Source organism: Typopeltis vanoorti, chromosome 4 (genome assembly GCF_054136105.1).
Source record: "Typopeltis vanoorti isolate ZY-2024b chromosome 4, IOZ_Tvanoo_1.0, whole genome shotgun sequence".
NCBI lineage: Eukaryota > Metazoa > Arthropoda > Arachnida > Uropygi > Thelyphonidae > Typopeltis > Typopeltis vanoorti.
In genome coordinates this window covers 17,281,392-17,297,448 of record NC_143552.1, presented here as the reverse complement: position 1 = coordinate 17,297,448, position 16,057 = coordinate 17,281,392, and the positions used below count along the sequence as shown (strand labels likewise).

The following is a 16,057-nucleotide window of genomic DNA, read 5'->3' as shown; positions in this document are numbered from 1 at the left end:
AAATATTTCAGGTGCAAACCTTGTTTGCTTATACTTGGATAAAGGATTAAACTAAATTTATTATAATTAAGAGTTAATTGAAATATTAAGAGTAAGTAAACAATATTGTAGAGGACAAACTACTAGAAGAATAGAATGGATTCTGAAAAGGCTGCTCTTCCATAGAGTCAATTTTCATTTTAAAAATATTAATTGAAAAAGTGAAGAGAATTTCAAAAAGAAACATATATGGCCTTCATTGATTATGAAAAAGCCTTTGATAAAATTAATAGACAAGATTTATTTAAAATATTAACTGTTCTGAATATACCAAACCAGCTCTTACAGTCTATTCAATAAATAAATTCAATAAATAAGAAGAATTATTTAATTTATTAACTGTTCTGAATATACCAAACCAGCTCTTGCAATCTATTCAAGAACATAGGAAATAAAATAGCAGTCAAATTAGAACAAATATCAGAATGGAAAGACATTAAGAGTATGGGCAAGGATGTACCCTATTACCTCTGCTTTTAAATATATAGATAGATAGATAGATAGAATGATAACAGTCTGGAAACAACATGTTTAAACAAAGTGGAAAAAAAATGGTTTATGTATGGCTGCAAAATTGCCCATACATACACCACATCAGTCTCATAGAGGGGAAAGAAGTTGTGGTTATGAAGAAAGACTGAATCTGTTGTTACGCAGTGTGCCCATTAAGTAATTAGATTGATTTTTTACATCACAGACCTTTTTTGCTGTTACTTTTGAATAAAAGTAAATGTGTTTATAGGTTCGACTGTTAGAGTGTGTTGTAATCGCAAGTGAACTTTCGAGTCAAGTGATGCAGCAGTTTTTGTGTGGCAACCATTGAAGTAAGAGAGTGTGAGTGGAGTGTGTCAGAAGTTGCATCATGGAGCAGAGAACTGTGATAAAATTTTACTGTAAATTAGGAAAATTTGCTACAGAAGTATACCAACACCTAAAAAAAAGTTTATGGCGATGACTGTCTGAGCCAGATATTCTGGTTTTGCTATTTTCTGCACAGACAAATAAAAATGTGGTGAAAGTTAGGGGAATTGTTGGCTATGACAGGTGAATAATTACTAGGCTACTTACTATACAGCTAGGAGTCAGTAAGGAAACAGCCAGATTATTCTTAGAAATATTCTTAGAAAGGGATTTAAATCCCTTTCTAAGAATACAGTATCATCTACTTGATTATTTATAATACATTTTGCTGTCAATAAATCGCAAATTTTTAAAAACTTAAGAAAAAAAGGTGCCGGTATTGCGTACTGCCAGAAAAAAAGCACTGATAGTAAGTAATATGTCTACTCAAGGTATTTCCTTACTGAAACTTAAAATCATACTCTTGTCAGTGACTTTGAGGGGTGGTGCCGACTCAAATGGATGAGATATCATTGAATGAATCCTTGACAATAATGACCTATCCCTTTTAAATAATGGATTCAATGCTTTCTGCCTTCATACTCATGTTCTACAATTAATTTTACACTGCTTTCATTTTTCCTGTGCTCATGTGGGATGTCGAAAACAATATCTATGGAAGTGATAATTTTCCTGTTATTTGTACAATGTCTTCATATGAACCATGTTCTAATTATATTCTTAGAAATATTCTTAGAAAGGGATTTAAATCCCTTTCTAAGAATACAGTATCATCTACTTGATTATTTATAATACATTTTGCTGTCAATAAATCGCGATTTTCTACATGGATGCCCATGTGGAAAATGGGCATCCATGTAGAAGAATGCTCTCTAGGCTGACTGGAGTACTTTTTCATATCTCCTCCTGAACTTTTGATATTGAGAGAGCAACAGAGAGAAGGACAGCAGCTAATTTTTTTTCTACCAGTGGCTTGAGCGATACAATCACCCATTTGTTAAGGACGAACTAAAAAGAGCACTTACTGTATCACCTTAGTGCAGTGGGTTCTGATGACATGCATTATGAAATGATAAAACATCTTCCATCATCTTTTATGGATCTCCTTTTCTTAATATACAACACACAGGAAAGACTTCTGGATTCTTGGTATAGGTTAGTTGTCATTGCTATCCCAAAACCAGGAATAGCCAATATCTGCATGGAAGAACACAAAAAATAAATCTGCAGTCAAGATTTATTTTTTGTGTTCGATTGTGCCTTGCAGACTATGCTTTAGATTCAGCTCATAGAATCAATTGGAAAAAGACCACCATGCTCCATTGCAGTAAATTTAGAAGAAAACGACTATTTTTGGAATCTGTAGTGCTCTCAGAAATCAGCCTGATTTAAATAAATATACCAAATAACTGGAAAAGTACTCGCTCTTTACACCATACAAAAACCTGGTATGAAAGAAAATTTAAGTAAGCCTGCGAAATTCTGATAAACTACCCAAATATCAACAATAATTGTGGCATGAAAATTCCAACAATCTGGATGGCACACATTCAGCCTACTTAGTATTTAGTATCCAGCATACTTCAGGACTCTAGACATCCTTCAGCTAGTATTGGAAATCATTCCATACCAACTGGTTGGAATTTATATATATATATATTTATATATATATAGACTTGTTGTTCCCAATGTAATTTTACAACCAATAGATAATATTAATTATAGGACTCTAGCGTTAATGTAAGGTTTTTTTTTCCTCACAAGAGGTCTGGGCAATAATTGTTTTAATGGCTGATCAGTAACTTTAACAAACCATGTAAATTGTAGTGCAGCTTGTTTCTCTGTACATATGCTCCAGAAGATGACCTTGATATAAAGGTCGATCGAATGTGGATTTTAGTTTAAACTAAAGTTTTACTCAAACACGGTAGTTGTCTCCATAATTTTCCAAAATGTATTAAATAAATATAGATGCATTAAACTTCCCAAATATAGGGAACAATGACAGTTTGAGATCCCAGTGTACATCCTAGGTTGCCATCAGGTTCCCATAGAGGGCAACCCATCTAATTAGGACCCTAGTCTTTCAGAAGAGAAGAGGAGACTAGTGCTGCAATCCAAGGAGAGTCCCAAAGAGTTTTTTTTTGCAGTGTAGCAAGTAGGAAGAAAACTGACAGGAGATGGGACTTGGGTAACCACTCTAAATGACATAGTTGAGCTAGTTAATGATCTCCTTATTAGTGATCCATCCTGGTACAGCAGGCTTTATTTCTAGAAGGATAATGAGCGGTAAAGTGATAGAAGTGAATGAAGATGATGTATTCCTAATATTGAGTATGCTAAACATAAAATATTTTAAGAGATTATGTTGTGGAACTGATTGTGCCATTAATTTGTCTGTTAAAAGTTTTGCAATGGAACAGGTTCCTGAAGAGTGGCTGTAGGGTAAAATAGTGCCATTGCATAATCGTGGTAGTAGAATGGAGGTATCAGACTACAGGTCTGTTTGTATTTCTTCTGTAGTTAAGATTTTGGAGAATTTGGTAAGAACTCATACAGATTGGACAGATAAGGGCAATATTATTTATGCAGGCTAGCATAGATTTGTTGAAGGGTGTTCTTGTTTTAGTAATCTTGTTAATTTTTAGAATAGGCTAATAGGTGCAGTGGATGGGGATAAGGCATATGCTGCCATTTGTTAGATTGTTCAAAGCCATTTTACAGGTGGCACATGACAAGTTGGTTTTAAAGTTGCAACATGTGGATATCAAGTTAGTCCATTGGATTGGTGACTGGATTGGATAGATATCTGAGAGGTTGTATATGGGGGAGCAGCATCAGGTAGCATTGATCTGATCCCAGCACTGAACACTGTTGAGTTCCATAAGTTTCATTACTAGGATCAAATCATTACTGTTCAATCTATATATTGTCACAGAACTATAGTTGTTTGCAGATTATGCAAAGTTTTCAAGGATTATTACTTATGGTGCTGATGTTTTGTCCTTCAAGAGGATGTGAATAGGCTAGAAAAGTGAGTAAATGAATGGGGAAGTCAGTTTATTGGAAATGAATGTCATCATCAAATTCCTGACATGTACACTCAAGGGGTGTACAGGATATTATGATAGTATTACATGAAGAACTCGAATCATTAGTAACTTCCTATCAACAATTTTCTTCCAAATCAATCTGATATCTGTCAAGACTCCAACATTATCAGATCTTATATTTCTGTCTTCTAAGGCACTTTTTTTACCGTATCAATCCACCTATATCTTGGTCTTTCTCTGGGTCTTTTTCCTGCCAACCTGACACAGAACACTTGTTTTGCTAATCTTTCCTCTCCCATTATGTTTATGTGACCATACCACCTGAGATTAGCTCTGCTAACACATTCCTGAATGCTAACAATGTCAAGTTCTTTCCTAATATCCTCATTTTTAATATGATATTGCCATTGATGCCAGCTGTACATGCCTCTAATCTTTCTCAAGACCCTAATATCTGTGGTCTCTAGTCTTTGGTCAAGTGTTTTATTTCTAACTCAGCTCCCAGATCCATAAGTTAAAATTGGTTTTAACGCTGTCTTGTATACATCTAATTTAGCATTTTGACTAACTTCTCTCTTATTCCTTATGAATTTATTCAGTTGACTTCTTACTATACTGACTGTTAATTCTGTTGTCTATTTCCATATTTAATTTACCGTCTTCACTAAAAATTATACCTAAGAAGCTGAAATGTTTTATTGTTCTATAGATTCATGCATTTATGCATGAACCTATAGAAGTAAAATTTGATATTTTCAGTGTTTCTGCCTATTTTCATTGTCTTTTCTTGCTATTGCTAATTTTCATACCAAATTTATTATAACAGTTATTCTATTTAGTTAGGGAATCTTAACAAAAGTATGAACATCATCTGCATAAAGTAAAGTGATCAGATTAACATCTCCAGTTTTGATGTTAGGTTTAATATCGTTTTCCTTCATAATGTGATCCATATAGGTAATGAATAACAGAGGGGATAATGTACATCCTTGTCTAACACCAGACCGATTTAACATCAAACCATCTTCCTCTACTTCCTTCAATTCTAACTACTAACTAACAACTCAAATAAGGACTGAGTATTGCTTGTTATAATGCTCCATCGACACCACATAATTGTAGCATTTTGAATAGCTTTTCTGTTGGCACCTTGTTATGTCTTTTGCAGGTGTACAAAACTTAAATACAGATCTTTGTTATATTCCCACAATTTCTCAACTATTTGTCGTAAAGTGAAAATCTGATCCTGACAGCCACTATTCGGCCTGAATCCAGCTTGTTCTTCACCAAGCTTCTCTTCCACAATCCTTTTCCGTTTCTCAAGTATACTTAAATAAATCTTACCAGAAACATTCAATAGAGAAATACCTCTGTAATTCTCGCATTCAGTTTTATTTCCCTTTTTGTTTATGAGTACTATGAGAGCTCTACTCCAATTATCTAGAATTTGTCCCTCTGTCCAAGCCTTCTGAACTATGCGGTGCAGCCACTGCAAGACTTTTAGACCTCCATACATGAGCATTTCTGGTCGAATATCATCTACTCCTGTTGCATTTCCACCTTTCAGGCTTTCAATAGCTTACAAGGTGTGGCTATTAAATAATGAGACAAGGTGTGCTGTGATTCGTGTAATTGTAGCAGTGGGATGCACTTGCACCGTGAATGACCTTGAAGTTTCTAGAAGCAGTGGAGATGAGCATTATTCATTGTCGCTCGTAGTTATTCTGTAGGCAATTATAAAAGAAGCGCTTGTAAAGTCGCTTTGCCAGAATAATCTCTAATGTTAAACTCGAGCAGCTCGTTAATCTCAAATTCCTTGCGAAATTGAAGAAATCGCCAATCGAGTGTTTGAAACTGTTGCAGGGGTATACGGTGATAATGTAATGTCATGTGCGCGAATGTTTGAATAGCACAAACGCTTTGCTGAAAGCCGAAAAAATGTTGAAGATGATGAATGACTGGGTCGCCCTGTCACGGCAGCAACCGAACAAAACGTTGCAAAAACTAATGAAATTGTCCACAACGATCGTCGATTAAGCATTTGGATGAGAGCAAACATGGTGCACGTTGATAAGGAGACTGTACGAGAAATTTTGCTTGAGCAATTGAACATGAACAAAGTCTGTGCCAAAATGGTTCCCAAAAACTTATGTCAGGAGCAAATTTGCACTGATATAATGAAATGGCTGACAGCAGAGCCAGACTTGCAGGAGAAGATTGTCACATGTGATGAGATGTGGATTTTCCACTACAATCCAGAAACAAAGAGACAATCGATGCACTGGAAAACTCCCACATTACCGAGAATGAAAAAAGCAAGAATGAGCAAGTCAAAACTGAAGGTAATGCTGATCGTTTTTTTTTAATTTTTTTATATCAGTGGCATGGTAATGGTTGAATGGGTACCAGAGGGTCAGACAGTTAACCAACATTATTACCTTGAGGTTCTGGCCAAGCTGAGAGAACAAGTGACGAAGAAGAGACCCAATCTGTGGAAGAACAATGCTTGCATTCTCCATCTGGAGAATGCAAGCATTGTTCAGATGGAGACTCCATCTGAACAATCCAGCCCACAGTGCACTGTCTGTAAAGCAGTATCTGGCTGATAAGGAGATCCCAGTGTTGGACCATCTACCTTACTTGCCAGATTTAGCTCCATGCGACTTTTATCTTTTTCCAAAGTTGAAATTCAGTTTGAAGGGCACCCATTTCCAGTCACTGGATGAGGTAAAGGAGAAAATGGCAGCGCTACTGAACTAGATAACAACTGACGACTTGCAGCACTGCTTCCAACAACGGAAAATTCATATGCAACGGTGTATAGATAGATGAGGGGAGTATGTTGAAAGGGATAACAATTAAGTTGTACAATTGTAATAATAAACAGCATTTTTGCAACCAGTCTTGTTATTTAATAGCCATACTTCGTATTCTACTTCAAGTATTGATATGTAATCCTCGTTGCATGCCTGTTCAGTGTTTTTTACCACTGTGCTGTCACTGCTTGTTTCATTTATTGATTTTTCAAAGTAATTACATGATACATCAAGGATATATATTTATCCAGTTTTTCATGTCATCTTTATCATAATTCCTTTTACAATATTCTTTTTCCCTTTTCTGAGCTTTTTCAGCAGCATCCAGAATATTTTTCCTCCTTCCTGATATTTGTTTTCTATGTTCTTGATAAAGTCTTCACATGACTTTTGCTTAGCTATCTTTACACAGTGTTTAGCTTTCTTACATTTGTCTCTGTATTCTTTAAGAGTATAAGCTGAATTATTCACTAGGAACTTTCAATATACTTTCTTCTTTTCTCTTTGCTGCCTCTTTAACTTCCTCTGTCCACCATGGAGTTCTAATTTTTCTGTTCTTGCAGACAATCTCACCACATGCCTTTCTGCCTGAATCAATCAATGTTTTCTTCAGGGCTTGCCATTGAATCTCCAAATCTTGGTTCTTATGCTCAAACTCTTTCATTTTTTCTTGAATATCGGTTGTGTATTTTAGTCTACAGTTAACACCTGAGAGCTGCTCAACTTTTATTCGCTTTAAAACTTACATCTTCTTTTCAATATGAAATTCAGTTTTATCCTGCTCAAAACTGAATGGTGATCACTTCCAATTTCAAATCCTCTGTAGACTCGAGTGTCATGCACCAGTGAGAAAACTTCACTATCAACAATATGGTAATCAATGTGACTTTTCTTATTCCTTTCCTCTTCTCTCCATTGGAATTTATGCACATTTTTATGTTGGAACATTGTGTTAGTAATAACCATTCCATGTCCTGAGCAGAAATCCAACAGGTATTTGCCATTATTATTAGCTCTTTTGTCCAAATTTTCCCAAAGTATTTCTGTATGTCTGACAATTATTTCCTACTCTGCTATTCAGATCCCCTATATGGACCAACTTTTCCTTTTCATTGTGTCAGTTGCTTTCTAGAAAGTATCAAAGAATTCCTCCACTTCTACTTTAGTAGATCCTTCTGTGGGACCGTAGGCACAAATATGTGTCATTGTCCCATTTCCCATTCTGATATTTGCACACATCACTCTACTTGAGAACGCCTGCCATTCAAGAAGATTAGCCTCATATTTAGTGTTGAATACTATAGCTATTCCTTTTTCATGATTTTTATTCCCTGAATATAGCATTTTGTATTTATTGCTTAGAAAGATCTCACCAGTTTTTTTTTTTTTTTTGTTTATCACTCCCTAGCTAGCATGAAATTCTGTCATATTGTACCATCTATTTGTGGTTTAAGCCAAAAATACAATTTGGGCAGTTAAATTCCAAATTGCCAGCCCATCCTTGTTCATTCAGTATTCAATTAGATACCTACTGGAATCAATTTCCACTGGAGATGAAACCATGGTCCTTTATTATGGTCCTCTTTCCAAAAGGGAATCCATTGAGCGGTGCAAACCAGGTGAAGCACTGCCGAGAAAAGCCAAGGTTACTTGGTCCACCAAGACGATCATGACAACAATCTTTTGGGATTGACAGGGAATTCACCTGATTGACTTCAAGCAAAGGAATACCACTGTGAATGCAATATGCTATGTTTCACTCCTGTACAAGCTTTGTGATGCCATAAAGGAGAAGAGACGAGGAATGCTGAGTCATGGTGTTTGCCTGCTTCACAACAATGCTCCAATCCAGGGGTTTAACATTAAATGGGTTTTATAAAATTGATGCAAGCAAATTTTCAATATATGACAAATAGAGAAGTTCAAAATTATTTCCCCCCCCCCCCAACTTGGTTAGACTAATAAATTTAGTTTAATCTTTTATCCAAGTGTAAGCAAAGTTTGTGCCTGAAATATTTTCAGGACTGAGGCAACTCGCAGTAAAGGTGGACCAAGCTCTCATCACTCCTTGTCTTAGTATCTCCCATAATGCAAAACACATCTCCTTGCAGACACGTGTAATGCTATGCATTAAGGGAAGGGCCACTACCCAGACTGGTTTCGTCCTTTTTTATTATAGTCCAACCAAGTGGGAAAAAAAAACTTCCAACATCTTTCTCTAAATCCAGAGTAATTTAATAATAAGGTGAGACACCTTTTGGCAACTCGTATAGGTAAAGATGACTTCTCCATTGCTTTCACCTTGGTATCACCACCGGTCAGTCACACTCAGACCTGTTTCGACCTTTTTTAATTATAGTCCAACCAAGTGGGGGAAAAAATTTCCAACATCTTTCTCTAAATCCTGAGTAATTTAATAATAAGGTGAGATACCTTTTGGCAACTCGTATAGGTAATGGTGACTTCTCCATTGCTTTCATCTTGGTATCACCACCTCTGGGTCTGGCTCCCATTGACGAGACTTCAATAAAGGTGTCGTAACCGGTCTGGGTAGTGGCCCTTCCCTTAATGCATAGCATTATACATGTCCGCAAGGAGATGTGCTTTGCATTATGGGAGATACTGTGACAAGGAGTGATGAGAGCTTTGTCCACCTTTACCATGAGTTGCCTCATTCCTGAAGATATTTCAGGCGCAAACTTTGTTTGCTTACACTTGGATAAAGGATTCAACTAAATTTATTATAGTCGATCCAAGTGGGAAAAAAACAACTTCCAACTTCCTTCTCTAAATCCAGAGTAATTTAATAATAAGGTGAGACACCTTTTTAAGGGAACCTTGGTATCACCACCTCTGTGACTGGCTCCCACTGATTCGACCTTAATAAAGGTCGAAACCAGTTGGAATCTTGGGTGATGAATGACAATGCTGTAGCCCATGAAGTTAACTGAGGCACGACTATTGCTGTTATCCCTCAGATGAGATATGAGCAAATGAGCAGCTCTGCTCGGTGGTGGGATGAGCTTGCTATGGTGTAGAGTCAACTAGTTCTGAGAGTTCTTCTCGGTAGCAGGGTGAGCTTGTTTCTGAGGGGATCAGTGCTGAGTTTTTGGAGTTTGACCTGTACTTGAACATTCAGTAAAGTTCAAAAGTGGTCTGGGTAGTGGCCCTTCCCTTAACGCAAAGCATTATACATGTCTGCAAGGAGATGTGCTTTGCATTATGGGAGATACTGAGAGAAGGTGTGATGAGAACTTGGTTCACCTTTACAACGAGTTGCCTCAGTCCTGGAGATACTTTAGGCGCAAACTTTGTTTGCTTACACTTGAATGAAGGATTAAACTAAATTTATTATTATGACAAACAGAGAACTAAGAGCCATCCATGGAAGTGTTGTAAGAGTTTGGTTAGTTGGGGATGCATTTTTTTTTTGTGTAGAGAGTGGTGAGTGAGTGGAATGGATTGTCAGAATTGGTTGTGAGTTTCCTGATGGTGACTGGATACAAGGAAAGGTATGGTAGGATTTGTGTGTATGATGGTTGATTTGGGCCTCCCACAATGAGTCTCTGGATGCCATGGAGATGCCGTAAATAATAATAATGATAGGAATGGTGAGACCATAGACACACTTTAATTTTTTTTTTTTTTGGATATTATTTATTGCACACTGTTTGCAGTGCATGCTATTGTTTGCATATCCTTCAGATTAAATGTTTATAGTTGATCTTAACTTACTTTACTTAGGTTGGATTCCATTTTTTATAATGTTGATCAAAAAAACATTTTCTATGATTTTGTACTGTTTAGTTGATTCACAACCTCTTTTTTCCTTCCCTCAGAATAATTTTAATAACATAGTAGTGTAATTATAATCATTATATTTAAAATTATTAATGTTTTTTTTTTTTTCAGAGGAAAAGTAGAGAAGAGTCACGTGGGGCTGGTAGTGGTGTAGAAATATTGGTAAATGAACCATATTCTGATGGACCAGGAGGTAATGGCCAGTACACACATAAGATTTATCATATCGGCAGTCACTTACCAGGTAAAAATTTATGTTTTCTATTTTTCTTGATTATTATTGCTGCTTTTGGCTATTTCTGACATTGTCAGTGTAAGAAGGCGAGTAAATTTGATTCGTTAACTTTTATGAAACTAAAATTTATACTAAAATAAGAGAGCCAAAAGGCTTCACGTTGGCGATGCACAATTATTCAAATTAAGTGGATATTGAATCCAACATTATTTCAGAGCCGAATAGAGAAACTACAAGAGTTTGGTGCCGAATATAGAAACTATAAAAGTTTCGGCAGATCCAAGCGTAAGCATACCTTTCATGACGGGGACAACTCGTAGTAAAGGTGGAGCAAGGTCCGATCACTACCCTTAGTATTTCCCATAATGTAAAACACATCTCCTAGCAGACATGTATGATGTTATACATTATGGGGGGGGGGGGGGTCATTACCCAGACCTGTTTTGAATGTTCAAGTACAGGTCAAATTCCAAAAACTCAGCGTTGTTCCCCTCAGTATTAAGCTCACGCTGTCACTGAGAACAACTCTCAGAACCGGGTGGCTCTACACCGTGGTAGGCTCACCTCACCTCTGAGCAGAGCTGCTCATTTGCTTATATCTCATCTGAGGGGTAACACAACAGCTGTGCATCAGTTAACTTCATGTGCTACAGCATTGCTATTGATTACCCTCCCTCCACCAAGGATCTGGGTGACAGCAGCAGCCGATCCTGAATGTTCAAGTACAGGTCAAACTCCAAAAACTCAGTGTTGTTTCCCTCAGTAACAGGCTCACCCTGCCACTGAGAAGAACCCTTAGAACCGGTTGGCTCAACACCGTGGCAGACTCACCCCACCACCAAGCAGAACCGCTCATTTGCTCATATGTCATCTGAGGGGTAACAGCAACAGCCATGCCTCAGTTAACTTCATTGCTACAGCATTGCCATTCATTACTCCCCACCCTGGACCTGGGTGACGGTAACAGATGAGTCTCAGTTAAAACTTCATGGGCTACAGCATTGCCATTCATCACCCAAGCTTTCAACCAGTTTCGACCTTTTTTGAGGTCTTGACCATATGAGTTACCAAAAAAAAAAAGGTGTCACATCACAAAAGGCACCAAGAATTACTGAAATAAGTGAGCCAAAAGGCTTCACTTCGGCAATGCATAATTATTCAAATTAAGTGGATATTGAATCCAACATTATTTCAAAGCCGAATAGAGAGACTACAAGATTTTCGTGGTGCCGAATATAGAAACTATAAAAGCTTCGGCTGATCCAAGTGTAAGCAAACGTTTCATGACAGGGGCAACTCGTAGTAAAGATGGAGCAAGGTCCGATCACTATCCTTAGTATTTCCCATAATGTGAAACACATCTTCTAGCAGACATGTATGATGTTATACATTATGGGAGGGGGGGGTCACTACCCAGACCGGTTTCAACCTTTTTTGAGGTGTCGTCAGTGGGAGCCAGACCCAGATGTATGTAAGTACTCAGGTTGTAGTGATACAGAACTTATACTTTATCATTCGAGTTGCCAAAAAAAGGTGTCACATCACAAAAGGCACCAAGAATTACTGAAATAAGAGAGCCAAAAGGCTTCACTTCGGCGATGCACAATTGCTTACGCTTGGATCCACCAAAACTTTTATAGTTTCTATATTCGGCATGAAACTCTTGTAGTTTCTCTATTCGGCTTTGAAATAATGTTGGATTCAATATTGATTTAATTTGAATAATTGACATCACCGAAGTGAAGCCTTTTGTCTTTAATTTGAATAATTTTGATAAAATTTATATATTCTCAAATTGTATGATACGTTATTATTATTATTACATGACACCTCCAAGAAGTCCAAAGACTCATAGAGGGAGGGCACCCACTCTACAACTCTCCGTCTCTACTGGTCAATCCACCTTCTACAGCAAATTGCAACTATCATCATCTACACCAATGCCATCCATTGCCCACCACCTGTATTTTCACAGACAATCACAAATATCTATGCCAATGGCAGGATTCGATCCCTCAGCCTATTGGCTGGAGAGAGGATATGCTAACCACTTGGCCAACCAGGCTAGCACTGTGAAAGTTATATGACTGTATATTATATTTGAATGTGTTAATAATAAAGTATATTATAGTGCACAAGAAGTTCTCATTTTCTTTCAGATTATATATAAACACTTGAAATCATATTTTTATTTTGTGTGCCTTGCACTTCACAGCTGGGTTTTTTCAAATGCTTAAAAAGTCTCTATGCTACTCTTCTTGGCTCTGATAGGAAAAGAGATTTTTATTTTGAATGGTGCTACATAAATATGTTCCGATATGCTTTTCATCTGTTGACAAATCTCACTACATATTATCAGACATATGATTCAGTACACAGTCATTAAAAACTCAGTCTTAAGTAAACCTCCAGTCTTTTAATGTAAATATGCCAATTTACAAAACGTCACGGCTATAATTGTTAGGCAAAGTATTTTAGAGCTGCTCACTTTTCCTGTTACAAGACTCATGTTCAAATTCTGTCTTCTGTCACTCTGGTTCTAACTGGAATATATAAAATATTATGAGTGTGATAAATCTTACAAATGAGAATTCATTGCCATTCAGTCAACATTATAGTTAACCTTCATGGGGACTATAGAAATAGCTTTTATAGCTGATAGTCTGCTATTGTGAATATCCTTTAAATTAGCATTGTGTTTATGGGTATTATTTGGGGCCTTTCAGTATTTTTGTTTATAGTGATTGAATTATTATTTGTAATATTTATCACACTCATATGATGCTGAAGTGTTGAAGACTTCAACACTTCAGAATCATATTTCCCAAGGTTTCCTAAGAAATTTATTCCACTTGGACTGAACTGAATGAGAGGTTACATTCTATGCACACTCCTTTAGAGGTTGTATCTTTCAACTGATTTTGTTCAGATTTGTTATGTGACTTCCTCTGAGAATTTTCAACATTCTTGGGCCACAGTTGGAAGTAGGTGTGGAAGAAAGGAGAAAAACGTAGCGCCCTAGATGCCTCTAGGTGGTTGCATTGTTAAAGTTTTGATCAGTTATTCCTTGACTGTTTAACGTACGATGGTGATCTGAAAATTTCTCGTCCTCGTCCATAGATGGCAACACTAAAGGCACGATTTTTTATTATTTTTTTCTAAGTTGGTACATCTGTCATATGCATCCATGTGAAATTGCAAGTCATTCTATCAAGTAGTTTGTTTTATACAGCTGGCTGAAACAAAAGTGTTGTCTGTATCCCTTGAAATGGATAAAATTGAGTATTGTGCAGTTATAAAATTCTTTGTAAAAGAAGGCTTAATTTCCAAAGAAATTCATTCGAAGTTCATAAAAGTTTATGGGCAATCTTCTCCTTCGTTTTCAACAATTAAGAAATTGTTTTGGCAATGGGCTGCCAAGTTTAAATGTGGCCATACCAGCCTTGAAGATGAACTACGTCAAGGATGTCCAGAAAGTGTAACAACACCAGAAATCGTTAATCAAGTGCATGATATGGTATTGGATGACTGGCAAGTCAAAGTGCATGAAAATGCTGAGACTCTAAGCATTTCAAAAGAATGTGCAGGATATATTTTGCATGAAGAATCGCAAATGAAAACGTTTTGCGCAAGATGGGTGCCGCGCTTGCTCACAGCAGATCAAAAACACACTCACATGAAAATCTCTGAACAGTGCTTGGAACGTTTTAACAAGAATAAAACTGATTTTGTGTGGCGATTTATTACTGTGGATGAGACTTGGATTCACCATTACACACCAGAATCCAAACGTCAGTCAAAACTGTGGTCAGAAGCCGGTTGTTCAGCACCAAAGAAGACGAAGTCGGTTCCATCAGCAGAAAAGATCATGCCATCAGTGTTTTGGGATGCTAAAGGCATTTTGTTTATTAATTATCTTGAAAAGGGCAAAACAATAACTGGAGAATATTATTCCGACCAGACTAGACAAAAATCTTCTAACCAGACTAGACAAAAAAATTCATGCGAAAAGACCCGGTTTGCAGAAGAAAAAAATCATCTTTCATTAGGACAATGCACCTGCTCACAAAGGTGCTTTGGCAATGGGAAAATTAAGGGATCTGCACTATGAATTGTTGGAACATCCTCCCTATTCCCCAGATTTGGCTCCCTCAGACTTTTATCTCTTCCCAAAACTAAAACTCTTCCTCGCTGGTCAGTGTTTTCCTTCGAATCAAGAGGTGATTGCAGCTGTAGAGTGGTATTTTGCAGATGTTACTGAGAACCACTACATGGATGGGATAATGGCGCTGGAACATCGATGGAATAAATGTATTAGTCTTAAGGGAGATTATCTTGAAAAAGAAAAATAATTTTGAAATTATAAATCGTTTTTTCATTGTTATGCCAATAACTTTTCAGACCACCCTCATACATCATATGAAAGAATCCAAAATACTTCAAATGAACCAAATACTAGAAGGCAGGTTTTCGGATTAGTTTAGTAGTGGCTGCCCATCTGGCATTATCCTTTTAATTGATTTTTATGTGAATGTCACACACAAAAGTTGTAAATTTTTTGTTGTTTTTATTTTTCTACTTTTGCACTGAAATCAGTGCCACATACCCAGGTTCCACATGTAGGATCAGAATGGAACAAAGCCCCAACAATGTCCTATGCTGTCCAGACCTGCAGAATCTAGAAGTCATTCTCTGGTAAGTTCTTCTCTCCCTCAGTGTGAGTATACAAGGCATGCAAAGAAAGTATCTTGAAATCAGCCTAGTAAGTCCATAACTTTGCTGACACCATACACCTCTAAAGGATACGGTTCCAGATGTAAGTTTTGGTATGATGTGATGTTCTTTTTGAAATAGATCCACCAAGTCTTGGTTTACAACATAGTAGGTAGTAGTAGCACACTTCGGATTTAATCGGGGGGGGGGGGTTTCCCCTTTTCTTTGGTGGGTGGGAAGGGTCCCTGGCCCACCCCTTTGGGTGCGCCACTGGTAGGCAGCTTTCTCCTAATGGAGAGTGGTTGCCCAGCACCCACAACTTGTACATACCTCACTAGTAATGAGGTTTCTACTGCTGCTAACTAGCATTTTTTTTAACCTATCCTGTATGTATGTATGTATGTCTCTGTGTGTATATGTATATATATTATTTAACCTGCACACTAAAGATCACCAAACCTATATATCAGTGACATGCATGTGGGCAAGAGGATAAGAAAAAAGAAGGAATCTGTTTAGATTTTCTTTTGAACACATGA

General features: G+C 37.0%; 1 protein-coding gene across 1 annotated transcript in view; it reads left to right on the top strand.

Annotated features, from left to right (window-relative positions):
- Positions 1 to 16,057, top strand: part of rdgB (retinal degeneration B) — a 608,184-nt gene that overhangs the window by 63,997 nt on the left and 528,130 nt on the right. Inside the window, exon 3 of the mRNA XM_090391630.1 lies at positions 10,682 to 10,814. Within this exon, the coding sequence (XP_090247756.1) occupies positions 10,682 to 10,814 (133 nt within the window). The remainder of the gene's footprint in view (positions 1 to 10,681; positions 10,815 to 16,057) is intronic.